The following is a 23,717-nucleotide window of genomic DNA, read 5'->3' as shown; positions in this document are numbered from 1 at the left end:
AAACTGAAAAGTAGGTGTCGTGATCCGACATTTTCCCTGCCGTAAATACGGTTGAATTAAATTGCTATAATCAACAAATAAAATCACTGATATATCACTGATAGTGATAGAAAACAATGGGATTAAGTGCAGCGTCATACTGAGGGGAAGGTTCTAGGAATCCAGTTTATGGTCTTATTTCTTGCTTGTATCACAAGAAAAAAAGTATTTGCATCTGAATACTTTTGCAAGGAATTGTTATGTGCAGACGTAGCATGACTTCCATGATCTTTCCTTCTACACTTCATTCTCTCTACTCCTAACACCTGATGTACACAGGGTATAAACAAGACCCTTAATCATCAAAAAAACTGACCTCTCCATCTTCATCCTCAGCCAGCTCTGACTGCAGATCTTCTGCGGATGGTTCGTCCTCAGTGCTGTAACAGAACCAAGAAATCATACAGTGGGCTTAAAAAGCAAGCCAACCGCAATATTTCATTATAATTCGGAAAATGATAAGATGTTTAGAAGATTTTGAATAGCCTTACACTGTGTCTGGAAGTCCTTCTGAATGCAGGGTGTTTGATCCTGGTACATCTGTGCAAAAACAGTAATGCAAACATTAATCATGCTTAACTGTAAAAGAGAATAAGCCTGTAATTAAAGGACCCACCCATTTATAAGAACAGAAATAGAGCAAGTCCATGCAGTACACTGGTGAGCATGCATTTTCTAATTGGTTTCAAATATTAGATCATTCAATAGCCACTGGACCTTCAAATGATGGAAAGAAGGACAAACATTGAGGGCTTGTTAACTCACCAGGGAAGATAAACTGCTGTCTATGCTGAAAGTAGCAGGCAGCTTAGGAACAGAAATGAAGAATGGGTAGGAAAGGAGAGGCATAGAAAAATCCAGGTTAATAATAGGAATAAAACACTGGTTGCATAGGGAGAAATCCCTCTGGGTTAAGTAAATATTCTGGTAAATTTAATGCAAAAGGCAGAAAACTGAATTATTCTAAACATTAGAGTCTATATAAAACATGCATTTCACATGGTGACATCTCATGCAAACAGATATGGGTAATAGCAGTCATGCATAGCTGGATGAAGGTGGAGGTGTACAGGAATTTCTGTAAGTAAGGAAATATTGCTGGTTCTATCCAGGAAAAATTCTGTAAATTCTATGAGACAGAACATAGCCAATACATGTAGTTACATAATGTTATGTGTTTACAGGGCCTTGTTACATGTTATACCAGGTGCTTATATACATGTGTACGTAAAGTCTAGGATCATTAGGGTCATTATATATACAGTTGTGGGTGGCCAAATGTTTCGACATTTGAATGACACAAATGCTAGTTTTCAAAACGTTTGCTTTTATTATGGCAATTTGTATTTACTCAAGAAGATTGATCATTGATTTGCCTAAGAACACAGTCATGAATATAGAATGGTATCAAAACATCTTCCCGCCAACAATGCCACAGAGCACTGTGCCATAAGGCCAAAGTGATAACTAAGTGGCTCAGGAAACAAAACATTGAAATTTTGGATCCATGGTCAGGAAACACTCCAGACCTTAATACAGTTGAGAACTTGTGGTCAAGAGGCGGGTGAAAAAAAAAACCCCACAAATTCTGACAAACCCCAGCAGTGATTTTGAAGGAATGGAATCAGTCAGGATTTGGCCCAGAAGTTGATTGCCAGCATGCCAGGCGAATTGCAGAGGTCAACACTGCAAATATTTACTCTTTGCATAATTGTAATTGTAATATAATTATACTTCAATACACACAGTAACAACTGTAATAGCTACATTTATTATGGTTATAAAGTGTAAACTATATTTATGACACTTTGTGTGTATGCATCCTCAGCACACCTGGGAAGTGGAAGCGGTTGTCTCGGTGACCCTTGGGCGATGGGTTGGGTGGAGGAGTGGCACTGGGTGGGTTGCTCTGTTGAAAAGGGGCAGGGGAAGATGGGGTGGAGGAGGTTGTGGATGAGGGATTGCTGCTGGAATCCAGCTGATTCAGCACAGGTGGGTGATCCTGAGAGAAAGAGATAAAAATATTTTGTTTTATTGCATGTTGCATCTATACGACCACATTTCTAAGCCATGCAAGTGGGCAAACACACACACGATTGAATATTTTCAGCACTTTTAACCTACACAATGCCCATGCACATTTATAGCAACCCATGCACATTTATATGGGCTGTGATAGTTAGTGAGGGATGAGATCCATACCTGCTCTCTCTACTGGCAACAGGATATGAATAAATTCTTAATAAATGTTATGAAGCAAATGGCTAAAATAGTAGTGTGCACAATATAAAGTATAAGTGGTCTACCTTCTTGGTTATTGCCTTTGGTAGAGTCCCAAACTGCGGTGCCTCTGCAGGTCGATCCACCGGGTTGTTGATGTCCGATGGCACTGACTCGGTTCTCCTAATCTTAGCGACTGGGAATGAGAAGTTATAATTACAACACTTGTCCAGGCTGTTCATGGAGCTTTTCCTTTATTGTCTATTACAACAGGGAGACCAAACTTACTTGGGAGGAAAGATATTCTGCAGGAAGGAGCTTCTTTTGTACACTTGTTGTGGCACTTTAACCTGCAAACACACTCCAGTTAGGGTGAACAGAGAGGTATTTATCAAAGTACAGTCAGAGGCACTCTCTCACCTGCAGTGTTTGCATTTCACACCAAAAATCATGTTCTTCTGACAGACTTGGCATGTCTGGGAAAGCCAGGACTTGGTAGAAAATCTGGAATCACGGTAAATAAAATAACTAACAAATAATTTTGAAATGATATCTGAACATGAAACATGATATCCAAGCCTGAGAACATACAGTATTCATACCCCTTGAACTTTACGACCCCAAACTTAAACGTAAAGTAGTACATAATTATGGATGTAAAATGATACATGATGTTTACGAGGAGAAAAAATAAAAGCATGGCATGTATTTGTGTTCAACCCCCAAAATAAAATCCTGTGCAACAAATTGCCACATCATTAGAAAACTATTTAGTATATATACACACGGGTTCTTTGACTCAGAGAACATTAGTGAACAAAGAGCATAATGGAGACAAAGAAATACATCAGACATATTTCAACAATCAATTTGTTCAATCTTCTTACAAAGGAAAGAGTACAGCACAACTGCAAATTTACCAAAAGATGGCAGTCCACCTAAACTGACAGGCTCAGCAAGGAAAACCAGAGAAGGAGGTAACTCTGGAGCATCTGCAGAGATGCCCTTGTTGTGCCCTTCACAAATCTGGCCTTTACAGAAGAGTGGCAAAAAGAAAGCCATTTGCTGTTTGACACGAGTGATGTAGGAGACATCAACACTCTGGGTTGTTGATCAATTCATGGACTAAAAGAGAAGGTACTAGTCTCAGACTAGACTTAATCCATGAATGGGAAGATGACCCTATGTGAGGGAGAAAACTAATCCTGCACATCAACCTCAACACGACATCCACACAGTAAAAAATGGTGGTGCAGCATCATGCTACGGGGATGCACTTCTTCAGTAGGGACAGCGAGGCTGGTCAGAGTTGGTGGGATGGATGGAGCTAAAGTCAGGGATCCTGGAAGTAAGACGATACTCCACTCATTATCATCATTTCCTCCCTATGACCAACAAGTCTGTACCCGCTGATGTCTCCTCGTTGATGACTTCAGACCACTACCACTATTCTTCCACGGTGGATCACTTCTAATCCTTTCAAAGAATTAAGCACATCTCATCTCGTCTCATCAAAAGAGCAAAATCTACATCCAAACTCTTTTCAGTCCTGGCTCCTCAGTAGTGGAACCAACTTGCTGTTCCCATCTGAACAGTTCCTTCCCATCTTCAAGCAATTATTGAAGACTCACATAACATCAGATGAGATCCTACCAATCATCACTTCATCCAATCCAACCACCTGTTCACTGGATCCAATTCCTTCTACAATGCTTCAATCTATCAATCTCATGACCTACTCCCTTTCATCACATTCATCTTTAATAATGTCTGGTCTCATCCCAACAGCCTTCAAAAGGCCAACTCTTTAAAAAAATCCACCACCAATCCCTCTGATATTTCCAATTAGAGACCAGTCTCTCTCTCCTCTCTTTAAAACCCTAGAACATAGCATCTATTGAAAGTGAAGTTATTGTCTTTGTGATGCAAAGCACATGGGGCACACAACGAAATGTGTCCTCTGCTTTTAACCCATCACCCTTAGTGAGCAGTGGGCAGCCCGGGGAGCAGTCTGTGGGGACGGTACTTTGCTCAGTGGCACCTTGGCGGACCGGGATTCAAACCGGCAACCTTCTGATTATGGGGCCGCTTCCTTAATTCCTTATTGTAGCACTGTTCAAGCTCCATTAGTTTGGATGGGAAGAATCGATGCACAGCCATTTTAAGATCTCCAGAGATGTTCAATTGGATTCAAGTCTGGGCTCTGGCTGGGCCATTCACAGAGTTGTCCTGAGGCCACTCCTTTGATATCTTGGCTGTGTGTTTAGGGTCGTTGTCCTGCTGAGATTTCAGGAGCGCTCTGGAGCAGGTTTTCATCCAGGATGTCTTTGTACATTGCTGCACTCATCTTTCTTTCTATCCTGACTAAGATCCCCACGGCATGATGCTGCCACCACCATGCGTCACTGTAGGGATGGTACTGAGTTGGTGTTTCCTCTAAACATGACACCTTGCATTCACACCTAACAATCATGGTCTGAGAGTGCTTCAAGTGCCTTTTACTCCAAGCGGGCTGCCATGTGCCTTTTAATGGAAACAGTGGTTTCTGTCTGCCCACTCTACCATGCAGGCCTGATTGGTGGAATTAAGCTGCAGAAACATCTCAAAGATGATTAGGGGAATCTGGTTGTGAATATATACACATCTGTTTTCTCGCTTTTTATTAATGTAATAAATTTGCCAAAACCTCAAGTAATTTTTTTCTCGTTGTCATTATGGGGTGAATTCTTAGGAAAAATAATTGAACCCAATTTTGGAAAAAGGCTGTAACATCACAAAATGTGGAAAAAGTGATTGGGGCTGAGACTGGGGCTGAGGACAAGAACCCTAAACCTACAGCCAGAGCTACAATGGAATAGTTAAGATCAAATGTGAGAATGGCGCAGACTTGAAAATTGTTGTTAACAGACACTCTCCATCCAATATGATGGAGCTGGGTCTATTTTGCAAATAGAAGACAGTCTATAGAGCTGATTCAAACATTTTTGCAGGTAACTGCACGAAAGGCAGCTCACAAAGTATTGACTTGGGAAGGCATGACCCAATTACCCGCCACTTCAATATTAAGCACAGTTTTGTTACTCTCTCTTGAAGAATCTCAATAATATTAATTAAAGTATATGATTGTAACATGCAATATTGTGGAAAAATTCAGGTATGAATACTTTCTCAAGGCACTGTATGGCTCAATGCAGGCTAAAATTACAATAAATTCTGATTTGGGAACAGAGAAGCAAAAATGAACTTTTTTCATTAATATAATCACAGCAGTGAATATAATCACTGCAGACAAAAAAAACAACTAATTTCCACTATCAAATGGTGACTTGGTCATTATGAGAAATTCTATAGTAATCCAGACAAACTATGCTGGACTTTCATACATACTGCATGTCTAGTTCAAATTACTCACCTATGCGTAACATTTAGGCCAATATCTCTTCTCACAGCTTGCGGTGAGCTGCGGTGAACTGTTATATTATCTGGAGGAGGAAGCATGAAACAAAGGGACAAAAAATAGAGACTGAGTGGTAGACAGAGGGGTGGGTTCCACATTCAATACAGGCACAAGGATTTAAGGAGGGTCAACGCATTTCACGTAAACGAACGCACAGTATATGTTTACATTTACGGCATTTATCAGAAGCCCTTATCCAGAGCGACTTACAATTAGTATTTACAGGGACAGTCCCCCGGGAGCAACTTAGGGTTAAGTGTCTTGCTCAGGGACACAATGGTGGTAAGCGGGATTTGAACCTGGGTCTTCTGTTACCCACTAGGCTACTACCACCCTAACATGCAAGTGTATCTGGGTACAGGATGGACAAATTTAGTGCCTTTAATGTAATTTCATTACGTTAAATAGAATATTATGTAAAAATATGAAAATAAAGCGGCGTATGGAGCTCACTCTTCAAGCCGCTATGCTCCTCCAGTAAGGTGGGTGTGCCAGGGAGGGTGTAGGGGGCTGTGGTGGGTGTACCCACTGGGGTACGAGCTGAGAGCTGTGGCGAGCGGAAGGATGATTCCTCACAGCCGTTACCATTGATCTGCACGTTCAGAAACAGCTTGTTCTTCTTAGCACACCTGCAGAGGAACACAGTCACACAGACATCATTCAGAGTAGAGCCCTGGCGTTATGGCGTTGTGGATGACCGCAACATGGACTAAGCTGCAGCATTTTGTTTCAATTTTGCTTTTAGCCTCAGCAGGCTGGTGACTTCTGTAAATATCGGTAATTTAAATAAGAAACTTCACTTGATTTAGCTACTGAATGTAACTACTGAAAGAAAACCCTGAAAAACTGGAAAATTCTTTTCTATCAACACCATGAAGACATGAAGATGGCAAAATGTATTGCATTCAAGTAATGATACACAATATACAGTAAAACTGAGCAATCAAATTTTTCATATTAATTTTCCCTTCCCTGTCAATAAAATATAATAATTTATATATTAAAGGGTAATCAATAATAAAATAATAATTCAATGCATTATTCAACATTTTTTAGGGCAGTGGTGGCCAAGCAGGTAAGGATGCGGGTTCAATTCCCGAAGCATGAGGGTGCCACTGAAGGTGCGATCAAGGTACCGTCCCCACACACTGCTCCCCGGGGCTTTTCAAGGCTGCCCACTGCTCACCAAGGGTGATGGGTGATGCAGAGGAGATAAGTTCTCTCAAAGTTCTCAACCAAGATCACACAAGGTGGGAAAGATTCAATAAAAGATCAAAACCCCCAGCATTCATTTAAAATGGCAGTGAAGTCAGAGGTGGATTCTTGGATATATGAGTGTTCGAACCAAAGCGACCACTTCAGCTCTTCAATACCTCTACTGCCCAGGGCTTAACATTTATTTAGTAGCACTTTAATGTCTGTAAGTGGTGTAGTGGTTCCCTGTTAAATTAACATAACTGCAACATAATGTATGGTGACTTAGGTAACTTAGATAAATCGATATCCTCAATGTATCTCTGCTTGTTCTGCATGCAATGTAGTAAATGAGTGTTTCTTCTGTACTGGAATAACAGCTTAGAGAAGCAAGTCCATGAAGACAAGTGAACGCCCACATGATTTCAGAGACATTCATTGGAGATGGAGGCAAATGACTTGGTTCAGAAAAACTGCACTGGTTCTGATATTTGAAGTGAAAGTGAAGTGATTGTCATGGTGATACACTGCAACACGGTGATACAACAAAATGCGTCCTCTGCATTTCCTTACCCATTAGGCCACCATTGCCCCTGTAAGTGGTTTGGATTTCACAAGGACTATGTTGAGCAAAACATGGTTATCTGCAAAGTATGCCAAATGTCCATTGACACAAAAGGTACTAGTACCACAAACTTGTTTCATTACCTGAAAACTTACCCACTGCTAAATTTTGGTTTGCTATGTTAAAGTTATATGTATTTTTCTTTGGTTACATTCATCCTATTGTTGTTATTTTACTCAATAAAGGGCATAATTTAGCATTTACACCTCGATTTTGAAGACATTTCAAGGTATCAAAATATATATTGTGTATCATGATAAATCTTAAAAATATCACAATACTGACTGATCCAAGAATAAATGACTTATATTTACAAACGTTTTTCACATTATGACTAATGTTAAATAACAGTAATAATAAAATAAAACCCATTAATGGGACCTTTCTGCAAATGTTGGTCATTCAATATTAGTAACAATAGTCTTGTGAATAATCGCATGCTTTCCGTATAGTATTGTGCGTATCGTGCGTATGTTGTCCTTATTGCGGGGAACACGGTAAGAGGTGAACTCAGATTACAGCTGATACAGTCCTCTCAGACTTTAGACAGAGAAAGCGACCTACTTAGTGGGTGGGTCCTCGATGCGGTTCCCCAGCTGAGACTCGTGGCTCTTGCTCCGGGTGAGGGTGATGTTAGGCAGGAGGTGCAGCACCTTCCTGGAGGGCGGAGGTGGAGTGCAGGGGGGCTTCAACCTGTGCCTCCTCTTTGAAGGTGGGGTGATTGGGGGGGTGGACGTGTGGCCATAGATCCGTCCGGGGCGGGATGAGTAGTAGGGGCTGGGATCAGTGAGGCTTTCGGCGTAACCGTGGGAGATGTGGGCGTCAGCAGCTGATGGCCCGACGCGGGGATGAGCGCAGGCGGTGAAAGGGGTGCTGGAAGGGCGTGCTAGCGGAGATGGGCTGTGGGGGCGCAGTAACCCCCCAAGACCTGAAATCTGGTCCATATGGGTTAAGGAGCCACTGTCCCGTCGGGTGGGCTCCGAGATCCAGGATCCATCTTCTCTGAGTTCTCCTCCTGCAGATCACAAAAAACTTTAGCACGTTCTTTCTTCAAACATGCACCCCAAGCTGTGGTTCACCTGGCACAAGACTGCGAATGTTAGAGATATTCACAAGATCTTCTGCACTGACCAGTGCCCCCCCTCTTCCAGCACATCCCCTGTGAAGATAGCCTTCACAATCCAACACAACAGACACACCTATAGGCCCACAAAGTACATTTTGCTGAACGTGTGTGAGAAGCTCATCATGAGGCATATAAAGGCCAGGCGAGCCCTGACTGGACCTCTTGCCTTCTGGAAAAAGCCTACTCAGAGCGCTAGACTAACTTTTTGTACTGGTTGCACTGGTTTGGTTTTTCTTAGGTGCACCAAAATTTCAATGGCATCGCAGTTTTACAGATTCACTTTTTTCTTTTCCTATCTGTGCATATAGGCAATATTGGCCTGTAAATAATTTAACTTGCTTATTATCATCCCTGATTGTCTGTTCGCTGCGGCCTGTTGCTGAAAGGCAGTAAGTGTTGTGTAATGTGTTTTATAGATGCACTGTGCTTGTTTAATTTCTATCATCTTACTCAGGCTCGGACTGCGCTAAATGCATGGTCGATTATCACAAAAATGCATAATGAGGCTGTGAAACCAAATCAGATGACAGCTCCTTCCTTCATGATCTCTGATTGGTTTAAAATACCCCATGGGTTTTCTGAATTATTGAGTTTGATTTCCCACAAACGGCTGGTCAGACCAACGAAAGCACTCTAGAGCCCTGCAATCGTCATCACACCACTGATCCAACCCGAATAATAATCAAAAACAAATGAAAGCATCAAATTATAACAACTCTCAAATTATAACAGCACTCTGAAGCATATGATTCAGTAATCGGAGCTGTGGCGTAGAACACAAGCGTGTTTTGTGACATCAGTATTAAGAACCGAGATAGAAGGCAGAGACCCACCAGATTCAGTGGCACTCTTTAAACAGGAGAGGGCAGCGCTGAGTCGGGCACACTCCTCAGTCCTGGAGCCGAGTCTTCTCATGGTCTCTCGCACCTGAGAACCGGGCGTCTGCAGCAAGGCATCCAGGGAATGGTTCGCAGACACCGCCTGCAGCAGGGGTGCAAGACGAATAAAATAGAAGGGAAGACACAACACGAAAACAATAATCAAAGAACCAAAAAAATAATCAATGCACTATTTTTTATGTTAGACTGTTTAATGCCCAGCAAAAATATTATATCGCCCATAATCACAAACATCGATTTAGTTTTCTTTAGATTTAAAAAGCCTTCACCAGAAGTTTTGTACGGTTTGGTCACACGAATAAAGCCTCAGCAACACGTATGTGAGTGGCAATGCTAGATTCTGGGCTAATGGTGTCAGCAGAATTAGGTCAGGACACCAAGGACTCTTTGCCTAGATAATGAGCTTTTTGGTTGCTACAGGTGCAGAAATCTGTTGCATCCCTAACAGCAAATGAAACACAACCATCACAGCATCCTGATGCTTGCTTAGACACATACACCATACACCATCACACAAATACTAGGGATTATCTCGAGAGTACGAAGAAGCATGACGGAAAAGAGGAGATCTATGAAACTAGAGGAGGCAGCAGACACGGCACTATCAGCATCTACTGCTCATCGCCGTCTGGTCACATTGGGATACTTTGTGGTGTAAAAATAGAGCTACGCTAAGAGCATACAAAGAACTGCTGTAGGGCAGGGAATGCACAGTGACGGGGAAAGATACTTAGCTGGGTTAAGTCAACATGTCTGCAGAGTAGAGGGTAAGTTTGCCAGTAGCAGCGCACTCGTTCTTTTGTCCACAAGTGACCTCTAGTGGTCAGCAAGTTGGTGTCATAAAATTCCAAAAATGCATTTTGTGTTGTGATGATTGAACGTGACTGCAGTGTTCACACTTCCCTCAATAACTGTTGGGCCACTGGTGGTCCAGCAGGTAAGGAATCTGACCCGTAATCGGAATGTTGCGGGTTCGAATTCCAAACCGCCATGGTGCCACTGAGGTGTCACTGAGCAAAGCACACACTGCTCCCCGGGTGCCTTTCCTGGCTGCCTACTGCTCACTAAGGGTGATGGTTAAATGCACCGTGTGTGTGCTCCAGTGTATCACTTTCACTTAAAAAAGTAGGCATGTTAACGTGATCCCTGTGCACCTCCCTGACTATCTCAAGTCAGTAAAACATTTTATTTTATTTAATATTAAGCATTGTTGGAATGTCAGCATCCACTGCCCAATAAATATGTATTAAATATGAATTTATGCAATTGCAATGCCTTGACATTAGTGAGGTAAGTACACAGTCTCAGACATAAGAGCACTGATACAAGAATTTGCATAATCATTTTGGATTTCTGTGAAAGATGGATTTTCCAACCTGGTTGGACTGAAAATAAAGCAGTGCAACCCAGTCAATGTGGCCCCAGATATGAGGTGTGGGGAACCAGACATTAATTCAACCACAGCAGCACCATTCATTCCATTATGATGCCTAAGGATTACAATGTTGGATATACCTTATATCAGTTTGCCTTGCACAGTCCAATACGGCCTTATTGGCCATGGGATTTTGGATATGTGCAGTGATTGGACATTAACTTGCAGGACATTGGTGCTCACAGGCTCTGGTGCTTCTGTGGTCTCAGAACAGCAGAGATAACCATAGCACCAGAGTCAGTTAAATTGTAAGTATATCGAATAGGCTTTTGAAAAGGCCCTACCATGGCATTGTTCTCTTTACACACAAAACAAGTACTAAAATGATCCACAACCGTTACAAAGCATACAACCAAAAGACAACCTCATATGCAAATTAATCTCTGTTTCTTACATTCATATTTTGCTTTTCTACTAGTACATACACAATGTTCAATGGTGGTGCGAGCAGCACGCCAATGAAATTTAAACCTCTGCACGTTGTGACGTATTGTCGCACGACCAGTAGCTCTGAAACCTAGATGGAGGAGGGGTTGATGATCATTACAAAGACCAAGACTGTGTTCCACAAAACTGTTAGAAGTCACAGTACTGGCACCTTAATTCAGATGCCAGTACTGAATTAAAAATGTACATTTACATTAAGAACTTGTTCCGACGGCCTCCGCGCTACTGAAGAAGGCCTTGACTCGGTTAGTTGTTGTTGTCTGCGCTCGGCTGCAGGCGCCAATCTTACCACCATCTTCTCCAGCCGCGTCCGTCCAGCCACAGCGATCGAAATATTTACTATCACTTTCCTATAAATTACACCCCGTATAGATATGCGGCCATAAGCAACCAGTATCTGATTAGCATAAGCGCTCGATGAAGCAGCTGGACTTCAGGTTCTTCTCAGGAAGCCAGAACTTCAGAAAGTTCTAAAATTTCATCACCCAATTAAAACCAGTCAGATATCATGGAAATCAATTACATGATATTAACATATAGCCTGGGAACAATAATAGCATCATCTTCACATTATTACAGATGCATACAAGATGCATTTACAGCATTTATCCAGCGCAACTTACATAAGTGCTTTAAAATATCCATCATTGAAATCCCTCATTTGGTTTGTAATATTCTGTTAACTGTAAACATCCCATGTTACGACAGCCCTGAGATTCATTATATTAATATGTTCACTATGATTGGTGAACACACACCCAACTACGAACGTAGCAGAAATGAAAGCGATTACCCCACATACATAAAACACCGTACCTGGATGAGCTCAGGTCGAATGTTGATAATGCGCAGCCAGTCCCCAAGGCGAGGGTAGCTGTCCAGGGCCTTCGGCCTCTCAGTCTCTGGCACCTTCTGTTTGCACTGCAGCTGCTTGCAGATGTACTTCATGAGCTTCACCTGCAGGTGGCAGCAGAGCGGAGGGGAGAGAGGAGCAAAAAGAGAGCGAGCGAGCGAGAGAGAGGGAGAAAGGGGGCTATTAGAGGACACGCAGGGCGCATTCTTCAGTAAATAGCAGCTTGATTCAGCAAATGAATTATTCTAACTCACAACATGAACACAACTGTTCATAATCCACCAAATGAACTTAAACTATCAAGTATAGGAAGGGTCAAATAAGGATAGCTGCCAGACACATTATAAAGCAATGCAGATTCAAACTTTCGTTGCATAAATTCCAAAATAAATCATAAAGGCTTTCAAAAAGTTCATATTTACAAATTAATAATAAAAAAATGCATAAATGGATAACAGTTATTAGACTAATAGTAATAATATTAACAATAAGTATCATGAAATAAATCACATCATGGTGAAACTGGTCAAATGAGGCTGTTAATGGGGTAGGTCACCTGATCCCACAGAACCAACTTTTTGGATTGGAACCTTTACAATTGCCCGTTAATAAAAGCTCCTCACGTGACTCTGACCACCAATAATATTGGCTCATTGAAAGGTCAGATATCAGGTTCCCCCCCACTGGTTTCTAATATGAGTCACCATTTGCTTCCTAAAATCTGAAATCGCGTAAAATATAAAATGGATTAAAAATGTGCACTGCGGAAATAAACGGCAACGATCTCTGCATGTGAACACCGCCACTTCCAGCGCAAACAGCATCACAGATGGTCCGAGCTAAAGGTGTTGAGCAGTGAGGCTGAGGGAAGAACTTGTTCCGACGGCCTCCGCGCTACTGAAGAAGGCCTTGACTCGGTTAGTTGTTGTTGTCTGCGCTCGGCTGCAGGCGCCAATCTTACCACCATCTTCTCCAGCCGCGTCCGTCCAGCCACAGCGAGTGAAATATTTACTTTCACTTTCCTATAAATCACACCCCGTTTAGATATGCGGCCATAAGCAACCGGTATCTGATTAGCATAAGCGCTCGATGCAGCAGCTGGACTTCAGGTTCTTCTCAGGAAGCCAGAACTTCAGAAAGTTCTAAAATTTCATCACCCAATTAAAACCAGTCAGATATCATGGAAATCAATTACATGATATTAACATATAGCCTGGGAACAATAATAGCATCATCTTCACATTATGACAGATGCATACAAGCCATAAATGCATGTTTTCTTGTGATTAATGAACATGCCCAGCCCAGCTTCATGAACTAGACAGATCCTTTCTCCATGAATATCATTATAAAACTAACACTTTTTATTGGTGAACATACCCATCCAGCAGGACATCTGTGAACCTCTCATATCTTAAAACACGAGTTTGTGTTCAAAAAAGCAAATCAGTCCCCTTGAGAGAGAATAACATTACCTGATTAAAATGAACTTTAATGATCATCAGTTCAGTGATGGGCATTCCTGAATCTGAGCTGGATGAGGATTTTGTGCCCAACAACCATCTTAGTAGTGAATTCAGTCTTGAACCCACTGCCCAACTGCATAGTTCAACTCAAATTCCGGTGTGGATTTGCAGTTCCGGCTACTGGAATGCCCATAACTGCTGTCTTGCAAGGGCAATAGTCTTAACACATTGGCAATCTTCCTCCATGGAACTCCTCCTTATGAACCTCACTGCTTCCCAGCTAAACCAACATAATGGGGAAAACAGCACATTCACAAAACCCAAACCAAATATGACGGAGTGGGCTAAAGCGGTTGTGGACACAACTTACACACTCTGTGCAAATAGTGGATGGCGAAAACCAACATTGCAACATCTGAAACTAAATGTGTCAGACTTTTCCAGGTTTGTTTCAGTCTTTTCTAGACCCATCAAAGCACAATTACCGGCATGGATCCCTCGAAATCACACATACAGCGGTTTATTCTGCCATTGTCACACGTTCAGCGTTCTAGCAGTACAAAATCTGTCCAGAATTCTCCCTCACCCCCTACCCAACTCGCCTTTACCTCCAGCAAACAGATATAAATAGCTGTTATTACACAGAAGGGAAGAGAGCGAGCAGGCCTGTTCATGGGGGCGTCTGCTCTGCTGGCATGGCAACCGAGTGTCATCGGAACATTGCTGCCGCTGATGCTTGAGCCGATGTGACATCACGGTCCCGGAAGATGGCGAGTTCACTGCGAGGCTACCAGACAGGTGCCGACCAGGCGCAAACCTGACGTGCCCGGCCCCCCCAAGCCAGAGAACCGGACCGCCACGCACCGACCCCCACCAGTCACCCATCCGAAAAGCCCAGGAGACGGTGGGAAGCCGACTGACACAAAGCCTGAGGTCCCCCACAGCAGACATCCTCCAGCTCACGGGGTTTCATCCACTTTGTCCCCCGCCTCTTTTTTTTTTATGAAGACAGGTCGTGCAGACATTTGGGCGACGTGGCTGCCGGTGACGCATGGAGCCGAGTCACGGGGGGCCGAGCGGCCCGCCTTACTCTCACGGTGGGGTGGAGGAGACGGCCGACCCTTTTCATGCGTGGCCACGGCTGCTGCAGCAGCAGGAACCTCGCTGACGCACAGACACTCCTGTTACCGAGAGGCCACCGCAGCCAGTCATCCTTCTAACACCTCCTCCTCAACCCCCCCAACGCCTTCTCCTGCTGCAGCTCACTACTAATCGCCTGTTTAATTGGGGGGGATACACCATCCATCTTGTCTGACAAAACGCACACACACACACAGAAGGATCCTTCTCTGCAGTAATCTCCCCCCAGTCCCCAGTCACGTGTCCCTGCCTCCACCCCCGTCCTCTTCACATTGCTGTCAGCTCATCTGGTGCGGCACCCAGCACTGCGGCCGCTCCGGCAGGCTTGGCGACGTGGGGCATCCGCTCTTCCCAGTCGAGCATGCCGGGTTGCGGAACCCCGTCTCAGGCCCACTGCAAGGTTGCCGGGGAAAGCCTTCTGTGTGCAACAATCTAGAATCCTTGGTTCTCAAACTGTGGTATTGCAGGAAATTCTGAGTTTATTCAAATTCACTGTCTTTAAATGCCTGCAGTGCCTCTGTGAGCGGTGCACTTTCTCCGGGGCAGTGGTGGCCAGGTGTTTAAGGAAGCGGCCCTTGTAATCAGAAGGTTGTCAGTTCAAATCCGGCGCAAAGCACCGTCGCCACACACTGCTCCCCGGGCGCCTGTCATGGCTGATGGTTCAAAGCAGAGGACACATTTCACCGTGTCACTGTGCGCTGTGCTGCAGTGTATCACAATGACAATCACTTCACTTTCACATCGTACAGTGTACATGATGTAAGATCACCGATTCACCCCTGCCGACAAGGCCACAACCCACAATGGGCTGCTGAAATTTGCCACTAGCCGTTAGGTTTTTCCTCACTGAACACGTGCAAATACAGAACTGAAGTTGGAGTAGCAGCACAAACACTGGCTAAATGTTAAAAAAAAAAAAAAAGAATTTTACAGCATTGACATAAATAAACCAAACAAACCTGCTGTAACCTGGTTCATTTAAATCACATCAATGCTAAAATATTAGGTGTGACAGATTCCTTTTTTTAAGTTTAACCAGTGTGGAATCAACTTCTCATTCAACTTCTTTTAACGCTGTCCCACCTACCTATCATGACTGAAACATCAGATACATTTCTGTGACCCCCACCCATGAAGTGTAGCTTTATAAAGCTGTTTCTCTGCGTACCAAATGGCCAAAGCAGCACTACTGATGTGGTTCTTCTTCTTCCTCTTCCAATCTGTTCATATTGCTCTTGTATTGTGAGCAGTCAGGTCACATCCGAGCTTCAGGTTGTACAGTGTGCGCATGCGATTTATTCGTACAGTTTGAGCTGGGTGTTGAGTGTACGTCCATCTTAATGAGCGGGAGGCTTAGAGGAAGCAGCAAAACTCTGACTTCAAAATCTTCACGACTGGTGAGGTAACGAACAAGTAAAAAATACGTCTATATTCACTGTTCTTCTCACAGTTTCAGTCTCGTAGTGAAGTGTTTCTTTCTCTATCCCACAAGCACAACTGTCAGCCTGTCTGTGGCATAGAGCCGACTGGAGGACCCAGACACAAAGTAAAGCTCATTCACTTTCCACTCCTTTTTTCCAACTGTTGACATTTGTTTCTTTTCTTAATATTGGCAAATGTATATTAGAATATTATGATAGAATATTTCGTTTTATTTTGTAGGATTGCCACCTTGTCATTTTCAGGCGGTTTGTGTATGTACCCTAAGCTCAGCCTTCACGTGAGACACCAAAGTTGGACAGGTCTTAGGGTAGAGGCCACACAATGTGCCGCATTCACATTTCTGTCTGCCCCCTCATATACGCCAGTCTACAACTGGCCCTGGCTACCAGTGAGAACTTGTTTCAGATCAATATAATACGATCTTAAAGTTATCTTTGGGTTTATTTATTTCCCCTACATGGAAATGTGGATTATTCATATATGATGATTGCCATAAAAAGGCCCATGTGACAAGTTGCCCTGAGTAGTCTGATATGGATGGTCAAATCACGCATTATTTATGGGGAATTTCTTCCTTCTGTCTCACTATTTCAAGATGACAATCATTTTGAAAATGGCCAAAACTATATAAATCACAAAATGCACAACTGTCCTTGCAAATTTTAATTGTGACTTCATGTGAAAGAGTCTGTTTATGTGGTAAATGCCACATAAACAGTTCTCATGCTTCTGTGGTTTGTGCGTTATATTATAAGCTTGACCCAGTGATGTTCACGCAAAGTAAACTGCACGTCTGTCTGCATCTGCACTAAACTGAAATTCAATGAGCTGAGGAGGTGTCCCTCAGACCAGATGAAGTGGCTGAGCGGCAAAGAGAGCATGCAGCTTTATCCATCACCACACACACACACACACACACACACACACACATTATTACCCTGGAGACAGCAGTGAGCAGAACAACAGCCCCAGGAACAGCTGTAGTGCCCCAGTCTCCCACACCCTGAGTGCAAGTCCAGAGGTTCTGCACAGGAGTAGAAGGTTCTATTCACTCAGGCCGGTCACAGCAAAACATTCATATACACCAGCCGACAGGGACAAGTCTAAAAGTCTGACAACGTGCGTTGAAATCTAAAAATGTATATACCTTTCGTCCACACATTTTGCATGTACGGTATTTACCAGACGCCCTTATCCACAGGGACAGTCCCCCCCTGGAGATTGCTCAGGGACACAATGGTAGTAAGTGGGGTTTGAACCTGGGTCTTCTGTTTCATAGGCGAGAGATGGGAACCCTGAAAACAGGTTCCAGAGTTGATTTCTCTTTTCTGCGGATCAGTGTGGATTTTTTGTGCATTTATGCTGACGTATTAGCCCAGTGCTTCTCAATTGTTTTCTGTTACACCCCCCTAATAAATTCGGAGCCCATGGCAAGACCTGGGTGACATGAACGCCGAACAGGGTTTTACCACTAAGCGGCATGGAGGAATGGATGCCATTTTTACACTGTATTCTTGCAACGAAGCATGTTTTTTACCAGTGTTACCTTTAAAAGCGATAAACTGAATTTTTTCATGCACTTGCTGAACGGTCTGCATGGTGGCGCTGTAACGTCTCAACCTGGCCACTAAACCTCCTTGGATCCTGGTAATTGCCACTTGCAGCTATATTTTTTCCCACATTTTTTTTAAATGAAACTTTTATTTACTGTCAGAGTCAGCAGGGTGTTCTATTAAAACACATTTTGAGCCACTTTCCCCACACTTGTCTGTGTAATAGTTTCAAATATGATCATGATTAATCAATTGCAAATTATGGGATTCATTTGTTTATTTTCCCTCAGAAGTGCAGATAATTAACTGTACTGCAACAGGCCGAGTACGGCAAAAAAGAAAATACGGTTTTATCTCTAAAGGCATCTTCACACAATGCCGAATGCTACTTCCTGTTTCATCTGTGCTGTACAAGAAAGATTAACATATTTTTTCCCCTCACAATAAAACAATAAACCCTCGGATTAATCGATCAATTGGTACAAGACACCAAAAAAATGAAAGTTTGCATTGTCTACATACATTGAATAGATTGTCTGATTAGCCAGGAGCTTCTGACCCTATAATAAAGGTTTATTATTGTGCTGCCCGGGGCTGTTGATGGGACTGTAGATGAGCATTTTTCACGGCAGAGGAGGCCCGTGAGCAGGCAGGGTCCCGAGTCAGGCTGGGGACCATGCACACCGAACGGAGAGCAGTGTGGCGTCAGGCGGCCTGAAGAGTGGGATTTGCCCACAGACCCGCAACGTAGCGGTTTAGTCTCCCAAAGCAAACAGGAAATGAAGTGAAACTCCAGCGGAACGTCACACCTACAGCTCACGCGTGCGGAGATCTCTGGTGGGAACAGGCCACCTGTTTAAAGAGAGGGAACGCGCTTACGCCAGACTCTCTATTGATCCGTAACACTGGCAGATAGAGGTAAACAGAAGGCTGCCATGGAAACGACCTGGCGGATAGTCGCTGGGCGGGGCCACGCCCCTCGGCCGGGCACCAATCGCATGCAACTGACTTCCAATTTAACTCCTTTTGCTCGGTGCTAATTGTTATACACCTTTGGTGCCGTTTAGTGCGCCTCCCGGCAATTTCAATTGTCACCGCCGCCATAATGCGCTTAGCTCCAATCCCCTCAGAGCTGCACAGTCCCTCCCAGACTGTCTGTGACCTGTCGTCCCTGCTCTGCACGATCCAGTGTGATTTCAGACGTGCAGAGTGCACACTTTCACGCTGATGGCTATCAGTTCTGAAAAGGCATATGAAACCGCACAATGAGCTACTTCTTTATCTGCACCGTCTGAAGCAGCAGACACAGCGGCCGCTGCGTTCTCCGCCCGTATCTGGTTAGGCCGTTAGAACGATGGCAAGATCGCGCAGGTGCTAGGCGGGGTATGGCGGATTCGGGCATTCGGACTCGTGGTCCGCTGGTTGGTAGCGGCAGAAAGCGGCCATCCCCTCACCCCTCCTCCAGCACCAGTAGGGAGGGGGTGGGGGCACGAAGGGGACGCGCCACTAATCCGCCACCCTCGTGTTATGCAAGGTTAGTGCCCTCCCCATCTCCACAGCGAACCAGCTCCGGCCTTCGCTAAAACAAACACCACCAGATTACAGGCACTCAATACCAGAGACCACCGAAAAATATCCCTGCACCCCTTTAAACAGGAGCACAAGATCTCTTCCTTTCCTCTTCCTTCCTATCTAGTTTAATCATTTTAGACCATTGTTGATCATTGAAATGAACTTTTTTTGTTCAAACAACTGTGTCAATAGTACTAATAGTCAATATTTTGTCAGAAATCAGTTGCAATAAGAACAGCACCATGCCAAACATGAATCATTAATGCTTTAATCATTGTGATACTTTTCCATTTAAGCAAAAATAGTCAGATGAAAGATGTGCTTTTAATAAAGAGAGCTCTAATGTGTTTAGTCTACATTATTAGGTCAAACATCTTAAACTTCACCAAATATGTTCAAGGCGCCATTATTAACACTGTGGGAGAAATCGTTCCCAATTTCCCACTCGACCTGGCAGTGCTGGAGATGTTTGTGCCCTGACATTCACTCGCAACAGTTCAGTTTTCAGTTTGGTCGTTGTTGTTTAAAGACAATGTGAAGGAGTTGTATGGCCGATCTGCTGCATCTGGATGAGACGTTTTATCATGAACGAAAGAGGAAATCAAGCTCGACCCTATAAACATTTTAACAATCCATATACGTACACAGGCTTCACAGAGTTTTGGGAAAACAAACTAGTTTAAGTGGATATAAAAAGTTTCCCATCTGAATATCTTGCAGTTCATTCTTTACAGTCACAATCCACACTGGTACCTTTTACCCCATACTTGTCTCTTTTTCTTCCTTCGGCTGCTCCTGTTAGGGGTCGCCAAAGCAGATCAGCCCCCCATAGGTTTAAAAACCTATATCCATAGTTTAAAATATTGCAAACTTTCCACTATTCCTCTATAATCTTGCAAACTTTCCTCTATAAAACAGTCCACTATTATGAAAATTAGTCTTTTGTTCCCCTAGTCGGTCTATGGTCCTGCAGTGGCTAGAATTGGCGATTGGTGTGAAGAGTGCTTTGGTCATTCTGCTTCATCGTTTAGAGAGCGGCAGCTCAGGCGTTTGGATCTGGAATTTGTCCTCTTATGTCGTCATAGGGGGAAAGGTTACCTCCCCTTTCTCATGCTGTTTCTGGCCAGAAAATTTCCCACCCCTCCCCTAAAACATCATCTCCACCAACCGCCATGACTTCTAAATGGTGACTGGATGTAAAAATTTGCCCAAATGTATTTTTATTTTAGTTCCATCAGGCAAGACGATGTAACCCAACAGTGGGTTCATTTTATTTTTTATGGAAAAACGCAGACACGACTTCCTGTCTGCACCAAACATTGTTGTTGGTGAATGGTATAGATGACATCATTTCCATGAATGTCCACTCAACTATAGGCCGTTCTCCTCCTCATCCTGCCTCTTTCCTCCTCATTAGTAGCTATGGACACAGTCCTGATTACCAATAACTTTTTTTTTTTTATTTCTGAAACTGTGAAAGAATTTACAGTTCCAGATTAAACAAGTGCTTTGTGTAAAAGCTGCAAGCTCCAAGAAAATCATGCAAAAATTTACCAAATAATATCTTCACATCTAATTTAAGCTTGACTGCAATGTGGTTTTGAGTTTTGTTGTGACATAGATTGACAGATATGTGGGGGGGGGGGGGGGGGGGGGGGGGGTTGGTAATACAATTATTACCAACACCAAATATAACAGTGATGCAGAGATCAAATGATTTCATATAATCAAGATAACCAAGATTATGCAGTATTCATCGAAGGTATTTTTTTATTGCCTTTACAGGTCAGCAGTTTCTAAACAAAATGGCAACCAAATCCAAAAGGAGGCAAATCTAATGTTTTGTTTAGGCTAATCATTTTCTCCCCGGCTGTCGAGACCGCAGACAGGCCGAAGCTGATTGGCCTGCTCTCATGTAGCCCCTCCCCTCTGCTCTCGCCCGTCTCGCTCGGCCCCTGCACACGTCATTCGATTTTCTTATTTAACAACCAGCCCTGAAAATGCGTAGGAAGAAAGAAGTCTAAATATAGACGCAGCCACAATAGCACACGCCACAAGAGCACAGCAAACTCTTTCCAGCACTCAGACGTGACGCGCAGATAACGGCGGCATCCTATCGGCTTCTTCGCAGGCAGGGAGCCACCAAAACCCCCCGAAAAGCGGCCGGCAGCTTCCCTGGGCCCGGCACTGGCAGCAGAGGATCGGTACATACACGGCGGCGATATGACAAGAGGCCGCGGAGGAAAGTGGGTCATTAAACAGCAGAATGCAGGAGAAGCAGAGAGGAGAACTTGGGGAAAATGGCGAAAGACAGAAAGCAGTAGATGTGACGCGAAAGAGGAATGAAAGGCTCGCGACAGAGAGAGAGAGAGAGAGAGAGGAGGGGAGAGAGGGGACGGGTATTAACGTGTGAAAACTGAAGCACCACCTCATGGCACTTCACTGAAGAGCTGAAGCACCATTATACTCTCACTGCTATGACATGCTATAAAAAAAAGAGCATGAAGTGGCATAATAAAGGCGTTCTTGTGAAAATGCAATGTGAGCTCAGGCCTCTCTTGATTGCGCTGGAGCGCTGGGCTCTGAGAGAGGCGCTCCAGCCGGTGACCGGCCACCGCGAAGGGCACGAGCCACTCCGGCGGTGCTGCTCGGTGCAAATCAGCCAGCCGTTTAGAGGTCCTCCAGCCCACCAGCCTCCTGGATGGGACCGGAGGGGGAGTCGGGCGATTGCTTCCTGTTGTTCCAGCAGATGCGGGGTCTTAACTGGGTGGGCTCTGGAATGTAGAGCTAGTGCCGCGAACGCTCGTTGGAACCCCGATCCCACGCTCGCGTGATTTCAGCAAAAGAGGAACCCATTTGTCCTATCTTCACTTCTTTTCAAGGAAGTTGTTATGCAATGGGTTGTGGGGAAACTTCTTTTTCCAGTCTAGTCAAGGCTCAGAGAGAGAACGGTCGATTCTGGCCATCGTGCATAATGGGATGCACAGCATGCATGACACCTGTATCGAAAGCGTCCTTACCAAACATGTCAGAGATTATCGACACTTTAACACACTGCCGTGCAAATAGCATTGCAGCGAAAGGATTGTGAAAGCAAAATTCATGTGCTCCAATGAGAAACGCTTTCAAATAAGCAAATGCAATTTACATTTACAGCATTTATCAGGCAGCAAATGCCAGAGCGACTTACAATCAGTAGTTACAGGGACAGCCCCCCCCCCTGAGAAAGTTAGGGTTAAGTGTCTTGCTCAGGGACACGATGGTAGTAAGTGGGATTCGAACCCGGGTCTTCTGGTTCAAAGGCGAGTGTGTTACCCACTAGGCTACTACCAGCCAATTTGAGCATCCTCCACGTGTGCCTGGACATACACACAAATCATGTCACTTGTGGCCTCATAAATAGGGACGAACCGATTGTAATTTTCTTCCAGTTTCTGATTTTTCATAATGTTTTCAACTGATACAGTTACATAATCAATCATGTTTTAATTGATTTACCTGTTGTTGGCGGCGTAGAAAAATCCCATGATACCTACAGACCTACCTTTCAGTATGTAGTATGACATGATGAGGTAAAATTATTCTGTGGAGGGATCGTGAGGGTGGTGCACAGCGACTGTGTTAACCACGCCTACTTTTTGAGCGGCTCATAATTTTAGTGCATCTGTATGCACGCTGACCTGGGATCTGGTCCGGGTGTGGCTGTGTGCAGGATCAGTTAGGGATCAGAAGGGATCTGTCTGATCAGGCTGGAGATCGACCGATTTCGATCTTTGCCGATTGCTGGGTGCATCCCTACTCATAATGTGGTCCACTCAGCTTTATTATCATGTTGAATTTTTCAGATATCAAAAACATATATATATTATTGTGATTTCCAGATGTTAAAAGTTAAAATATGGGGTTTGTATCTTTTTTTTGTTTGGTATCTGTAGGGGAGCGCCACTGGATCAGCAGAATCGTGAAACCATCGTTATCGCGGGTCACTCCGACATCGGCAGATCGATTCAGCGTCGATAATCGGTGCGGGTGCAGGTGCAGCAGCCACACGAAAAGCGAACGAACTTTATATTAACATAAATATGCCGATATTCACTGGCTTTAATAGACTTCATCGAGGCGTCTGTTTAAGAGTTGAAATATCCAAATATTTCACGTAGAGGTCACGTAAAGAGGTCAGTCAAAGATGAAAGTGGGTGGGGGGGGAGAGAGAGCCCACATCAACCGCCGATATCGTGGCCGAACTAA

General features: G+C 43.9%; 1 protein-coding gene across 3 annotated transcripts in view; it reads right to left on the bottom strand.

Annotated features, from left to right (window-relative positions):
- The window catches only part of ksr1a (kinase suppressor of ras 1a), a 30,078-nt gene that overhangs the window by 5,672 nt on the left and 689 nt on the right, over nucleotides 1-23,717 (bottom strand). For 2 of the 3 annotated variants that reach the window (XM_028983483.1, XM_028983482.1), the window contains exons 2-13: nucleotides 12,259-12,399; nucleotides 9,495-9,642; nucleotides 8,100-8,550; nucleotides 6,170-6,345; nucleotides 5,672-5,741; nucleotides 2,680-2,763; nucleotides 2,548-2,609; nucleotides 2,346-2,455; nucleotides 1,873-2,041; nucleotides 805-846; nucleotides 531-579; nucleotides 356-419 (exon numbers count right to left, since the gene is read on the bottom strand). In XM_028983483.1, the coding sequence (XP_028839316.1) occupies nucleotides 356-419; nucleotides 531-579; nucleotides 805-846; nucleotides 1,873-2,041; nucleotides 2,346-2,455; nucleotides 2,548-2,609; nucleotides 2,680-2,763; nucleotides 5,672-5,741; nucleotides 6,170-6,345; nucleotides 8,100-8,550; nucleotides 9,495-9,642; nucleotides 12,259-12,399 (1,566 nt within the window). The remainder of the gene's footprint in view (nucleotides 1-355; nucleotides 420-530; nucleotides 580-804; nucleotides 847-1,872; nucleotides 2,042-2,345; nucleotides 2,456-2,547; nucleotides 2,610-2,679; nucleotides 2,764-5,671; nucleotides 5,742-6,169; nucleotides 6,346-8,099; nucleotides 8,551-9,494; nucleotides 9,643-12,258; nucleotides 12,400-23,717) is intronic. The other variant, XM_028983484.1, reaches the window with a different exon arrangement.

Source organism: Denticeps clupeoides, chromosome 6 (assembly GCF_900700375.1).
Source record: "Denticeps clupeoides chromosome 6, fDenClu1.1, whole genome shotgun sequence".
NCBI lineage: Eukaryota > Metazoa > Chordata > Actinopteri > Clupeiformes > Denticipitidae > Denticeps > Denticeps clupeoides.
The sequence above is the reverse complement of the archived record's forward strand: the minus strand, read 5'-3'. Positions and strand labels throughout refer to the sequence as shown.